At 41.9% G+C, this 15,072-nt stretch overlaps 1 protein-coding gene across 1 annotated transcript in view; it reads right to left on the bottom strand.

The window, feature by feature from the left end:
* The window catches only part of ADD2 (adducin 2), a 140,165-nt gene that overhangs the window by 47,302 nt on the left and 77,791 nt on the right, over positions 1-15,072 (bottom strand). Inside the window, exons 5-6 of the mRNA XM_082257181.1 lie at positions 11,025-11,163; positions 1,920-2,071 (exon numbers count right to left, since the gene is read on the bottom strand). Coding sequence (XP_082113307.1) covers positions 1,920-2,071; positions 11,025-11,163 — 291 coding nt within the window. The remainder of the gene's footprint in view (positions 1-1,919; positions 2,072-11,024; positions 11,164-15,072) is intronic.

The following is a 15,072-nucleotide window of genomic DNA, read 5'->3' as shown; positions in this document are numbered from 1 at the left end:
ATTCTGTACCACAGTGCAGTCCTGACTTGTGTGTCCCGCCCTGCCACATTTATTGCAGGTGATATGTAAAGTCCTCTTTGGAAAACTCTCTTTCCTACTCCAGATATTCCTATTATTATAGATAGGTTTGGAGACTGTATTGACAGATGCAGTGTTCTTGGTTTCAATATGCAGAGCCTGGAGCTCAGACAGTTCAATGGCTCTTGCAATCTCCTGCAGACTAGTTAGTGTGAGACTAGGTTCTCTCAATAATCTCCTCCTGAGGTGCACAGATGTGCATTTCTCTATGACCTGATCTCTGATAATCTCCTCAGTTACAGTCCCAAAATCACAAGACTTTGCCAGATATTTCAGCCTAGTCACATAACTGTCTGTGGTTTCTCCCAGTTCTTGCACAGCCTGTCTAAACTTATATCTTTCATAGGGAATATTTTTCTTTGGCTCAAAGTACTCACTCAGTCTATTCATGGCTGTCTCATAGTCTGAATCTTCCCCTGTTGCTCCCAGGGTTTCAAAAATGTCCTGAACTTGAGGTCCAGCTAGATGCAGCAGCATGGCTCTCTTCTGAGCAGGTGCAGTCACTCCTGTGGCTATAACATAGAGCTGAAATCCCTTCTTCCACTTGTCCCAGCGCTGTGAGAGACTAGTGTGGTCTCCAGACACATCAAACGGTCCGATAGCCGGTAAATCCAGAAAGCTAGCCATCCTCGTCGCCAAAATGTAGTGTATTAACACAGACAAGCTGTACAGGTTGCTTCTTTATTCACTGCACATCAGCATGCAACTAACTTCAGCCACACCCAGCTCCCAGACATATACATAATTGTAACATTTTGCAGACAGCAACTTAACCCGTTGCTTACCATACTACAGCCCCCAAGGCTCTGTTTTATCGGGAGATGGATTGGGGACTGTGGAAGAAGGGGAGGTTCAGAGAAAACACGATCAAACAACCTTTTTGCACAATGCAGAGGATTAACCTCTTAGGTTCCACAGTGAGTATAACAAGCATGCTTTACTCCATATACAGGCTGATTTTACTGTTGCAGGTTTAGTAACACTATAAGCTTTGACAAATAAATCTGAAAGCTTATTGGTTTCTATGAAGAGCTGTACAGATTTTGCACTCTCCAGTTTTAGTAAATCAACCCCTGTGTGCAGCAGATTTCTATAGCAATCAGTGATGAAGCTCTAAATTAATTAATGACATCACTGGACAATGGGGCAAAGCAGCTTGGGATTGAAGAAGAGCCCAGAAAAATGTCCACTGTCTCATATGACTGCTGCAGAAACACAGTCAAAAAATGCTAGGGTCACCAATGGCATAACCAATGACCAAAGGTAGCCTATGACCCATATTTTGAGGGGGAAAAAACAGTTTATATCCCCCTGGGGTTTTAGGATATATTTTGACAATAAATGATCCTGCTCCAAACAATTGGAGCAGGATCATTTATTGTCAAAAAGTATCCTAAGTACACCTACTCTCTTTTTGCTCATTATCATTATTGCAATTGATGGGTTATGAAAAGAATCATTTGTTACCAGAGCTCATATTTTAATACCTTTGTCCTTTTTAACAATTGTAAAATAAAGCAATCCTTTTACACATACTTAAATTTGATTGACACTTTTTGCTGCTAAAAAACCCTGGGGTAATTCCTGTTTTTGTTTTGCAGTACACTATTTGGGGCGTGCAGCCCTCCTTCTTAACTCCCAATGTGTTTCCCCATATAGAAAAAAAAAAAAAAACAGTTTATATTTGCCATTCCTAGAACCATCCCTAGTTTTCATGGGGTTAGGTTATTTTTTGGTACTAAAAAATGTATAAAATTTATGGATTTTAGCTGTTAGCTGTTGATGGTGGCAGAATGTAGAACTATAAATGAAGGAATAATGATATACCAGAGGTGACTTACAGAAGCAATGGTCCCGCTGAGCTGAGCCCATCCATACAGGTCTATGAGTCTGTAGATGCCGGCAAGCTTACATCTCAATAACCTCTCACCCTTCGCCAGAGGCATTGACTCATTGCAGTGGAGGTCATTAATAGGTGCCACCATGGATGAGTCTGAAAAATAAAATCAGTTTGTTCTAGTATGACTGGCTGGACAGAAGTACAAATTAATTGGCAGATAAAACATCTTCCGTATATGCATGTCAACTGTGCATCTAGCTTCTTCTGGAGCTCAGCTTTAAAGGCTTGTTCACACTAGCCCATATGATAAAACCATCCGTTTTAGTGTAATGGCTGCAGTCTCTTCTATGCCAGTGGTGGTGGGGGGGTCATTTCATCCACACTGACCAGCACTGAAATCAGGTGAGCTCAGATGCAATGCAGTAAAATGCAGCATGTCTGCTCTCTTCTGGAATACACTGAAACCCACCTGAACGCAATGTTGCACTATCGCAGTGTGAACATGGCACATAGAAAACAATTGCTTTCTATGTGCCCTTGCGGTGACTAACGTTGACCAAGTGCAGAAAATTGGCAGTTCATAATTCACAAAAGCAGCTTTGTCTGATCTTATAAATAATGTATATAAGGTAGCAAACTGTTTTGTAGCTGACTAAAAAGCAAGATTTATATTATATCTCTTTTAGGCCAATGATGATAGACCAATGATTATAGCCCAATGATGGGTCTTGCTGTGTGGTCACCCAGGGGCAGGGGGTTCCATGTTCCTTTGGACTGCATAACCAGTTCACTTAAACCGGCCATAGACAGTTCAAATGTCGGCCAGTTCAGCAGGTACCTGCTGAGATTCGCACCATGTATAGACAGGCTGATTGTACCCATGGATGGACTTGGGTACAAGCAGCATGTTGGATTTTCCATTCAATAATTTTTATTAAATTTTCAAAATACAAAACCATAACAGATAACTAAAAGAACATTTCCAATGTTATGTAAGAGATTGCAAAGAACAGGATGAAATAAGGGGTAGTATAATACAGTACCATATTCTTGGATGAGTTACCTTGTATGAGGTGACGTTGCCAATGATGATAGACCAATGATTATAGCCCAATGATGGGTCTTGCTGTGTGGTCACCCAGGGGCAGGGGGTTCCATGTTCCTTTGGACTACATAACCAGTTCACTTAAACTGGCCATAGACAGTTCAAATGTCGGCCAGTTCAGCAGGTACCTGCTGAGATTCGCACCATGTATAGACAGGCTGATTGTACCCATGGATCGACTTGAGTACAAGCAGCATGTTGGATTTTCCATTCAATAATTTTTATTAAATTTTCAAAATACAAAACCATAACAGATAACTAAAAGAACATTTCCAATGTCATGTAAGAGATTACAAAGAACAGGATGAAATAAGGGGTAGTATAATACAGTACCATATTCATGGATGAGTTACCTTGTATGAGGTGACGTTAAGATACATAAGATACATACAATGTCAGAGCAGACATTCCCCTCCAGGTCTCAGAACCCCTTTGGGAACAATGTCACCAAGATCAGGAGGGGCAGTGCCCGAACACATCCAATTATGGTGGATCATATCACAGAATTAACTCGGTTTAAGATATTCTATTTGCAGGTGTAAGATAAGGCCAGATAGACCAAGATCGTTGGAATCTTTGATATGTTAATGTATTAACAGTTAAAGATTTTTCTAATAGACAGTTGTCGTTAACTAATATTATTGCTTCAGTTAAGTTCGGCATAAGCGTAGATGTCCACTTTCGCGGAATGAGGGTTCTAGCTGCTAGTAGTAAGTGCATAACTACTTGTCTATATAGATGGGGGTAGTTGTCAATGTGTATGTTAAGCAGAGCCATTTCAGGGCTCGGAGGGGTCAGTATCCCGGTACAAGAAGCAATGCATTGAAAAATCGTATTCCAAAAGCTAGTGAGAGAGGGGCAATCCCATAAAATGTGTTGTAGTGTACCCACTTTGCCGCATTCACGCCAGCACAGCGGTGAAACAGAGGGCATCATCTTAGTCAGTCTGTAAGTTGTGTAGTACCATCTATTAACAATTTTGATTGTCATTTCCCAGTGGTTGGTACAACGGGAGTATCTATATATTGAGCGGATTGCTTTCTGCCATTGGTGTAAGGAGAACGTGTGGTTTAGATCTTTTTCCCATTTTGACACGTTTACAGTTTTTTGGGTAGGTAGTTCTAAGGTTAGGACAGAGTAAAAGAGGGATATTCCTTTACGTGTTGGGGTCTCTGACATAAGGAGGTCCCATGTCTTAACATTAATAGTTGAATTGGAAGTTGGGTGATTTGTAAGAAAAAGGAGGATCTTAGAGATAGTAAATGAAAGGTTGGTTGGCAGGTTAAACTCACGCATCAGATCCTCCCTGTTCTTGAGTTTCCCTCGAGCATTTAATTGTGACATGTTTGAGAGGCCAGAGTTGTCCAAAGGAGTAGTATCTAGGCTACGGAATTTAGTTTTAAGGATAGATATTGGCAGAGGATGGTCTTGAAGGGGATTAACCCAGGGTTTAATTTTGGCCACTGTTCTCCATGCTTGCAGGGAGGCTTTCACTGTGATGGGCAATTTTGCGAGGTTCCAGGGGATCCATAGATCGCCCATCAACATAAGTTGAAGGTTTTTAGTGGGCACTAATTGTTCCTCGAGAGATGACCATAGAGGGGAGTCAGTATGTGGGAACCAGTGTTTGAGTTGATCCAATCGGGTAGCCCAATAATAAGCCGAGAGGTCTGGTAAGCCTGCTTCCCCAAAAAATTTGTGCTTAGTGAGAATATTGTAGGCTACTCAGGCTTTTTTTTCCTAGCCATAGGAATTTCCTTAATATGCCAGAGAGGGCTGTCAATTGTGATTTAGTGAATGGGACAGGGAGGGCTCGGAATAGATATAGAATTTGGGGCAGAACATTCATTTTAATTGCCGCAATTCTGGCACCCCATGTCAGGTCAAGAGTGGCTATACGGTTCAGGTCCGTAGATATTTTTTGCTTCAGGGGTGTTAGGTTGGAGTGAGGGAGATCTGATACGCGGGGGGTAATAAGGATCCCTAAATAAGAGATCTTGTCTGTGGTCCAAGGAAAGGGACATTCGTTAGCAACGTGTTGCTTCGTATCTGGATGTACTCCCAGATCTAAGACTATTGATTTGGAGTTATTGATTTTGTAAAATGATACATTAATAAAATTAGTGAGGATGCGGTGGGCAGTAGGGAGAGATATTTCTGGTTTTATTAACATGAGGATAATGTCATCTGCAAAAAGATTAATTTTATGTTCAGTTTCCCCGAGAGTGAAACCATGAACATTATTTGCTGATCGAAGTGCTTCAGCCAGGGGTTCTATAGTCAAATTGAAAATAGTGGGAGATAGGGGACACCCCTGCCGTGTTCCGTTAGAGATTGTGAAGACTTTAGAGAGGGTTCCATAGATGAAAACCCAGGCAGTGGGTTGGGAATATAAAGCTAATATGGCAGAAAATATATTACCTCTAATACCAAATTTAGACAGCGTTGCTGACATGTATTCCCAGTTCACTTTGTCGAACGCCTTCTCTGCATCCAAGGCTAGGAGGAAAGAAGGCGTTCGACTTTCCCCTGCCACATATAATATATTAATAATTTGCCTAGTGGCATCGGAGGTCTGTCGCCCTGGGATGAAACCCATTTGATCTTTTTGGATTAAAGAGGGAAGTACATCTTGGTGTCGCTTAGCTAGTAATTTCGCAAAGATTTTCAGATCGGTGTTTAGGAGCGTGATAGGGCGGTAATTACCTGGTAGAGAAGGGTCTTTCCACGGTTTGGGAATTGTGACAATATATGCTCCCAGCATCTCCTTTGGGAAGGTAGAATCTGCAATTGGTTTGGTATTAACATCTGTAAGGTGTGGGATCAGGGTCTGGTAATGTAATTTATAGTATTCCCCTGGGAAACCGTCTGGGCAAGGGGCTTTGCCGTTGGGGAGGGATAGTATAGTCTTCCGAATTTCGTCATGAGTAATAGGGGCGTTCAATGTGAGTAGTTGGTCCTCCGTGAGTGTAGGTAAATTCAATTTGTCCAGAAAGGTGGAAATATCCGAGGTAGTCGGTTTGCGCAAAGTGGGGTTGCTGTCTAGATTGTAGAGGGAGTAATAGTAGTTGGCAAACTCGTTTGCAATGTCTTGGGGGTGGGTCATTTTGTGATTCATTTGGGGGTGAATTAAATGGGATTTTCTAGATTTATTTTGGGGTGCTTTAATTCTGTTTGCCAGGATTTTACCTGCTTTATTAGCTTGCGCATAGTATGTCAGTTTTAGTTTGCGGAGTTGTCTGTCATGTTGTTCTAGTAGTAGGGAGCGTAACTCCTGTCTAAGATTGTTTAGGGCATTGGAGGTTGAGGGGTCCGGTACTTGCTTGTGTTTAGTCTCTAGAGTATGGATTTGAGATATTATGTCAGTAAGCTTTTGGTTATATAATTTCTTAATTCTCGAGTTTTGTTGTATGCAAATTCCCCTCATGAAAGCCTTGTGGGCCCTCCAGAGGCTCCAAGGGTTAGACACTGAGTTAGAATTAAGGTAAACAAATTCATGGAGATGCTGGGAGATACACTGGCCACTCGCTGAAGATTGCAGGTTTCTGATGTTACATCTCCATACCTGATTTGCACCTTGAGGGATCCCCTCATCCACGGTCAGCTCAATCGTGGCATGGTCTGACCACGTGATATGATTGATGACCGGATGTGGTCCTTCCCAGGAGGTGCAAGTCAATGACAAATAAATCAATTCTTGAGTAAGATCGATGCCTGGGAGAGTAAAAAGTATAGTCCTTTTCGGAGGCATGTAAGCACCTCCAGACATCAAATAATTGTTCTTTACGCAACAAATTTTGCAGAGAGACCCTGCGGCCAATCGGAGAGGAAGACAAGTCCATCTCTGGATTGACCATGAGGTTAAAGTCCCCACATATAATGAGATTGCCATACTTGACCTTGGAGATAATTTTGAGCAGTCTGCGGAGGAAACGCAATTGGTGCGCATTAGGAGCATAGAGTGAAACAAAGTTATTGGTAAGTTGTTAAAGTCACCTGTTAATATTATGTAACGGCCTTCAGGCTCAATTACTAGGTCCTTGATTTGTAGGGCGATGGTGTTCTTTATGTCGAGTAGAATTCCTTTCTTTTTTGCTTGAGATGTTGCCAGGTAGATGTGCGGAAAGTCTTTGTGTGAGCATTTGGGATGATTAGAGGTTTGGAAGTGGGTTTCTTGCACTGACACAATGTCAGCGTTGGAGGTTTTCACTTCTTTCCATAGGGCAAAATGCTTGGCCAGATGGTTTAATCCATTGGCATAACAGATAAACATTTAAAGGGCATATTTTCAAGTAATGGGTAAACCGCTGTGATCAGCAGACATTGGGAAAAAAAATTAACTTGAAAAGGGGGTAGGGGTAGTAAAGCATAAAAAAAGGACCAGTGGAGAGGTCCGAGATTAACTGGGACAGTCAATAACTTGTAAGGGTAAGGGTCCATAAGGATGAAGTAGATCCATAACCCGGGGGACCGTGTTAGTGCGGATGTGGAGTGAGATAACAGCCATTCACCGCTTCTTTGTTTTTCCCTGATCTCTTCCTAGAGACTACTTGCCATTCGTTGAAGATAGGTGTAGGGGTTGTATTGCGAGGAGGAAAATCCTCAGGCGGCAGAAGGATGCCCCATCTTTGAAGCAGGTCTATGCCTTCCTCTGGGGCGGTAATTGTTGTGGTGTTTCCGTTGTAAGTGATGGACAAGGATGCCAGATGTTTCCATTTGTGAGGGATTTTGTGGTTCCTCAGCGCCTTTGTTATTGTCGCCAAATTTTTCCTTTTTTTGTAAAGTGTGTCTGGATAGATCGGGCAGAATTTGCAGGCATGAAAATTCCATGGGGAGTTCCGTTGTTTGGCGAAAGGCTGTCATTATTTTTTCCTTGGATTGGACATCTCTAGGTAGATCAGCAGCCAAAAACGCTGGTTTTGGAAGTCTGTGTATTCTATTGAGAGGTTAACCTCAGATAGTGAGGTAGCTAAGATTGAGAATAATCAGGTTGCATATTGGGCTAATTGAGGCTCTTATACTGACTCCAGAACCCCCCTTAATTTTATGTTGTTTCGCCTGGACCTTTCTTCAAGGTCCCCGACTTTGTCCTTTAGCCACATGATGTCACCTGAGTGTTGATTATGTACATCCACCATAGCATTAGAAGGACAAGGCATGATTCCCTAGGGAAGTTTCCACTGTGTTGATTCTTTCACCCATATTGTGCATTTCATGTTTGAATTGTTGCATGCAGTTCATCATGTCTGAGTGCATTGATGATCTGAGGGAGTATAGCATATTTTTGAGTGTTGTGTCGGAAACTGGTTGCCCCCCTGTGGGAAAAGCATCAAAGGGGTCTTAGATGTGGGGTGTGGGGCCTGGAGCAGGTCCAGACAGCAGACTCATCTCCCTGCTTGTGTCTTGCCGCTGTTTGGCAGGAGAAGTAATGCAGGGTTTAGTTTTAGCAGGGCTTTTAGATGAGGGAGACACTGGGGATGAGGATCCTGATGATGCCTCGCTGTCAGGATTGTCTACCTTGTAGGATGGAGCTGGATTATCCTGCTGTCTGTTGCCTCTTGTGGAAGAATGCTGCGGACCGCCGCCATTTTGGAGTAGTCCGGGGCCGTGGTGCTGAAGAGGATTCTCCAGCTTGGAGAGCTTCGGTGAGTCTCTCCTGCGGCGGGTCATGTCAGCGGATGCCTGGGGATGTTGTAGAGCACAGTGGTTTGCTGCTGAAGCTGCGTATGCGTGCCGGGATTGTCACGGTCCCTGTCGGCGGTGCGGAGCTGTAGATTTAAGCCGCCATCTACAGCGCCGGTCGCCATGCCCCCCTAGCATGCATGTTGGATTTTCAAGATGTGATTACTGCTAGTGGCTATAGCCACTAGCAATAATCACTGTCTTCTCCCAGCAGGGACGGCTCCACGTCCCCCCTACCGGGAGAACACAATAGCTCTGCAGTGTTAAAGGGGAAATCAAGCTATTTTCTATCCTGCAACCACAGGTTGCAAGAAAGAAAATCATATAATCTATGGCCTGCGTCGACTTGCTAGCAAAAGTAATCAACCTGCTTCTTGGTGAGCCTCAGCTTGGAGCATACCAGCTGGATTTGCTGTAAGCTCTTACTTGCACAAATTAATTCACTCTACCCGAATTACTTAGGTAACCCAAGCGCAAAACAGGTATTGTCTGAACCAATATTCAGCTTCTGCACTCCAAGAGCCTTTGAAGTGTGAAACGAACCTGTAGGTGGGGTGCAGCGTGGCACGGCGACAATAAATCACACAGTCAGGTGCAATAATAAACTTATATTGAAGCGATGCAGAAAAAGTTTACAACAATCCCGGTTGGAAGACTGCCCAACCGGGTGCACTCACGGTTACAGCAACGTGAATAGAGCGGGTTCCAGTGAAAATGACAGGGTCTGTAAAGAGGGGCAGAATGTGGCCTGGCTGTCTCTTGCCCAATAGGGAAGATGGCCAGAATAAATGAGACCCTACGCTTTCCCTCCTCGTCAGGAACCTTTCCCTACCTCTAGTGCTGTCCCTTTCTCAGCACAACTCACTCGCATAAAGCGCACCAAACCCAGGATCCAGGGCCTTAAATAGGCTCTGTCTGATCCAAGAAGGCTTCCAGAGTCACATGGGGAAACAGCATCTAACTGGATCACTTCCCCAGTGACCCAGGAAACCATAGAGGAACCAGGTTCCTCCTGACTTCCTCCCCAGCTGCTGAGCCTGCTGTGGTTGTGTGCCACCTGCAGTGGAGGAAACAAACTGTACCTGCCTACAAACCTGTGTTCACTTCAAGCACCTATTACACTTCAAAGGATTATGATCAATTCCCTGCATACGATTAGATGCTGCTTCCCCTTACATAAGTAAAGAAGGCTCTACAACTTTATTGGGAGTAATTGGCATTGCTTGACCAGTCCTATAAGGAGCAATAGGTATTACTAGGGTCCAAAGTTAAAGGCTAACTCCACTTTTTGCACCATGTTACAGGTACAATATATAGGGTGTAATATGTTACAAATGGGACCCCCTAACCCCCAAACTGCCCTACCTTGTAAAAGCATAAACATACAGGGTTTCTTCTCTCTTGTAGCTGCTGTCACTTTTGAAATTTGCATAGTTGCGTGCAAAGCCAAGTTTTTCTTTTACAGAGATCTTGGTAGCAGACAGACTTGTAGTTCCCAATGAAACTTAAGTGCAGAGGTCACCATGCTCATAGTCTATTGATACTTCCTCCAGCTCTCTAAGGTTCCATTCTAACCTAGGTGATTTGAATCATGGGCGGAATCACAGCGATTCTGCCTGCGATCCCAAATCGCTGCAAAACACAGGACGCGTTTGCAATGCCATTACTTCTTAACGGCACCCTTATTGCGCTGCGATTTGCCACGATTGTCGCACAACATATTGCGCTGCAATCGTAGCAAAATCGCAACACACAAAGCTTGTAGCTCAAAAAGGAGCAGGACCTTCTTTTGGGCAACAGCATTATGCATTGCAATTTGCTGCAAGCGTATCGCGATTTATCGCGCAACAATTGCTGCAGAATCGCGGGCAAAATCGTGGCAATTCCACCCACGATTCAAATCGCTTAGGTGTGAATGGAGCCTAACTGAAAGTCCATACCTCGGTACATTTTTTCTGCTTTCAACACATTACCTTTATGGACAAGATGTCTACTTGCTGACTAATGATCCCACCAACTTTGAGATGCAATTGTAACGAGATAATGAATGTTATTCACTTAACCTGTCAGTGGTCATAGTTATATGTATAGTATAAATTATTAATTTCTCTGTGCAAATCTATTGATTCTCAAACATTGTACAGAACCGCAATTAGAAACTTTGAAATCGTTGTAAATAGGGTCTATTTGGTCACAAAAATGCAGCAATCTTATTTCCTTATAGAAAAATATTTTCTATTCTTTTAATTTTGGCTGAGAGAAGACTGAAGGCTATGCCCTGACGAGCAACCTCCCCATACACAAAGTGAAGGCACTTACTGACTGGACAGGTGGGGAAGACAGATGGTGCAGTGCTGGCCATGAAGTCAGCGATTTGCCGGAGGGCCCAGATATTGGATGAGTTGTTCCCTTTCTTCATCTGTTCCTGAATTAGACTTTCCAGCTCCTCCCTGAAAGACTGAGAGAGCAAATTATTAAATACATATACAAAATATATATAGACTTGCTGCAAGACGATACTCAAAGGGACCGATTCCATAATATTTAGTAAAGTAATGAATAAGCATCTAAATAGTTAATAAGAGAAAGCCCTTGCGCTATCACTAGTAGGTAGAAGGAGGATCAGAAAAAGCAATGTAGAAAGTGGAATCAGCTGCAGCTCCTATTTCAGCCTTTCATAGATAACTGAATAAATCGCAATTGGTACAGTATTGAAGCGGCGCTTATCCGAAATAAATACATATCATTCAGTTGGTATAATCATACCTGGATAAAACAACTTCTATGCTGCATAAGAAGTAATAAACACAAAGTGCTGGTAGTGCCACAAAAGTGCAGTGATCAGATTACACATAAACAATAATGTAAAAAATCCATAAAATACTTGTGACTATTATGCTGTGAATGGGGTTTGAGTACAAAGTGCTATAAGTGCAAAATAAAGTGCAAGAAAGAATCAAATATGATGTAACCGGGATTGCAGTCCCAGTGCAGGGACTAGCCGTGACATCCAAATAACGATAATAAATGAAATAAACGACATAAAATAAATCACAGTGGAGTGAGACAATGGTGACTCAGTGTAAGGTGGCTGCGTGACAGTACTATACAATCAAATGCATCAAAAAACAGAATTAAAAGCCATCAAATAAAAACTGGCTAGTAAAAGTGAATTCAGTATTAAATAGCAGCATTAGACTTCATAAGGTGACGGTGGCGTGATAGCTGATATGTAAAACTACAGTAAGGTAAGGTAAGGGTGTAGCACACCCAGAAGTTTTACATATCGGCTATTTCACCGTTCACTATTTGGTGTTATTAATCACCCACCTGATCCCATCGCCACCGTCACCTTATGGAGTCTGATGCTGCTATTTACTACTGAATTCACTTTTACTAGCCAGTTTTTATTTGATGGCTTTTAATTCTGTTTTTTGATGCATTTGATTGTATAGTACTGTCACGCAGCCACCTTACACTGAGTCACCATTGTCACTCCACTGTGGTTTATTTTATGTCATTTATTTCATTTATTATCTTTATTTGGATGTCACGGCTAGTCCCTGGACTGGGACTGCAATCCCGGTTACATCATATTTGATTCTTTCTTGCACTTTATTTTGCACTTATAGCACTTTGTACTCAAACCCCGTTCACAGCATAATAGCCACAAGTATTTTATGGATTTTTTACATTGTTGTTTATGTGTAATCTGATCACTGCACTTTGTGGCACTACCAGCACTTTGTATTTATTACTTCTTATGCAGCATAGAAGTTACGACTGTTTTATCCACGTATGATTATACCAACTGAATTATATTTATTTATTTCGGATAAGCGCAGCTTCAATACTGTACCAAAATCAATAAGCATCATTCTAGAAAAAGGAAAGTAAAGTCTGATTAGTTGTTGCAGGTTCATTTACTCTGCACTTTAATATTAAATTGCCTTTTGCATTGTCTCTGTGGATTAGTTTACATATACTTTATTTATTAATGCGAAAATCATATTGCGTAACAGTCAAATTCTCAGCCTTTTGCAGTTTAATTTTGCTGGACTAATGATTTTTTCAATAGTTGGATAATATGCTATGTTATAATAAATTCATAGTTTTCTACGTCCAACTCATAATGTAGGAAAGTTCTCTTGTACTGTTTAAAAGCCATACTGTAAAATGGTGCAATATACCCAGCAGGGTAAAAAAGTTTCTTGTGGGCTAGGCTGTATTGAAACCACTACTACTGGTAGCTACATGGCTGATGAACATTTTATATACTTTGGATAGGGTAAGGGAGGGTTATAACCCCTATATTTTTTACTTTGACAATTTCCCTTAACTTCTTGTCCCATAGCAAAAACAGGAAACAAGAGAAAATCCCTTGTAGGTAAGGAAATCCATGGTTGTCACCAGAACTATCCCTATTGGAATATTTTCCCTCTCTTCCTGTTTTGGTGACAACCCAAAATTTGGGATTCTCTTTCACTTTGAAATGTAAAAAATCCGCGCTTAGGATAATTCTAGATTCCTAGTATTTAATGTTGGCTGCAGCCCACCTTTATACTATATTACTAAGAATATAGTGAGAATGAAGAAAAAGGAGGGGGAAGGTGTATGGCGCTGCCAAAAAATGCTGATGTTTCTATATGTCCAAAAAATAAGTGTTATGGGTATATACAATATAAATCACCACTATGAATAAAGTGTCCAGTGCATCATATGTGTCTTCCTATTGAATGTGCAATACTAAAGGATAATACAACTATATAAATAATAAATATTTGTGCTGAACTGTGAAAAAAAGTGGATACAAAATAAGTGAGAATTGGTATGATAGGAAAATTGGATGAAATGTATGAATTATAAAAACTAGATAGAAGGGGTGAAATATACAAAATATAAAAATAAATATATAAAATGTAAAAAATATAAAAAAATATAAAAAAGTGGATCCACTTAAATCTACAGCCGTAAAATACAAAACATCAAGTATGACTTAAATGAGGTGCACAATAGGTAGATAACTATTATAGCAGCAATAATACAAGAAAAAATAAGTCCGTTACACCTAAGAAAGAACAAATAGTCCCACAATGCAAGAAAATTTCCTAAAAAACTTGGCAAAAAAGGTGACTTGAGTGCAGGTGTTCTGATGATAAATATTAAAGGTGCTCAGGTATATGGTGACCGTTCAGTGCTCCCAGCACCCCTTGGACCGCACTCACCAGAACTATGTACCCCTGCAGGGGTATCAGGCCTTGACTATAATCCTGGATCTCCTCCACTGACCATCAAAGTGGTTGGCTGGTCCGATTATCTACCCGAATCTTGTGAACCCGGTTCCTTGGTGTTAGGGTCCGAAGGTGTACCTTTTTTTTTTTTTTTTTTTTTTAAATAAGCGATGACATTCCCTCTGTTCTCAGTTGCATAAGAGCTGGGGGAAGGGTGTCATGGACTTGCAATAGTGGTTGGCAAGCTTACCTGTCCCTTCATGTCTGTATTCAGAATACGGACAACAAAAATTTTATAGCCTGCACATCAGGATTTTGTCAGCCGAAAAGTCAGAGTCGGCTGTCGAAAAGCACCATACTAACAATCTGAAAATCGGCAGATCGGTTGTCGGACGAATTTTCCCTTCAGATTTTCTTATCGTGTGTACGGGCCTTAACTGTAAAGGACAATGGGGGAAAAGTATAAAGTAAAAGGTACTACTAGGCTTCTGTCACATATCTGGAACAGGACAGCACAGAGGTAAGTGTAATGCCAGGAAGAGGGGGAGATCTCCGCAATGGAATAAAAAACAGCAATAAAAATCTAACATCATTTCTAATCCCCCATTCTGTTCATAGCTTAAGTTTCAGTCAATTCTGCAAAAATCAAAAGTCAGCAGGTACAAAAACAGACACTTACCCATCCAGGGATCCAATGCCTTCCTCACCCAAGCCGGACCTTCACTAGCCTTCAGGTCCCTGGTGCCAGCATGTTAACTGTAGGCAGCTGGCTGTGACTCCTTGCAGCTTCACAGCCAGCTGCCCACTGTGCATGCGCGAGCTGTGTTGTCTTGGGAATGGCCCTGCAGCCTTCTGATACCTGTGACATGTCCCAGAAAAATGCGGGGGCGGGAGCTCGGGGGAGGAGAACTTCTGATGGATCCACTGTGGCGATCCAACTGGAAGAAGTCAAAATCAGGTACCTGCCCCCCCCCTAAAAAAAAAAAATATTCTACTTGTGTCAGAGGAGTGGGGGGGGGAGGGAAGAGCGGAACCTCCCAACCTCCCCTTTTGTGTGAAGTTCCACTTTAAGGTAAAGTTTGGTCCTGAAATACCAGGAGCAAACAGAAAACAATAGCTTTTTTACTTTCCCTTCC

This window comes from Pelophylax lessonae, assembly GCF_965119305.1.
Source record: "Pelophylax lessonae genome assembly, chromosome: 4".
NCBI classification, from domain to species: Eukaryota; Metazoa; Chordata; class Amphibia; order Anura; family Ranidae; genus Pelophylax; species Pelophylax lessonae.
This window is presented reverse-complemented; position numbering and strand designations above follow the sequence as displayed.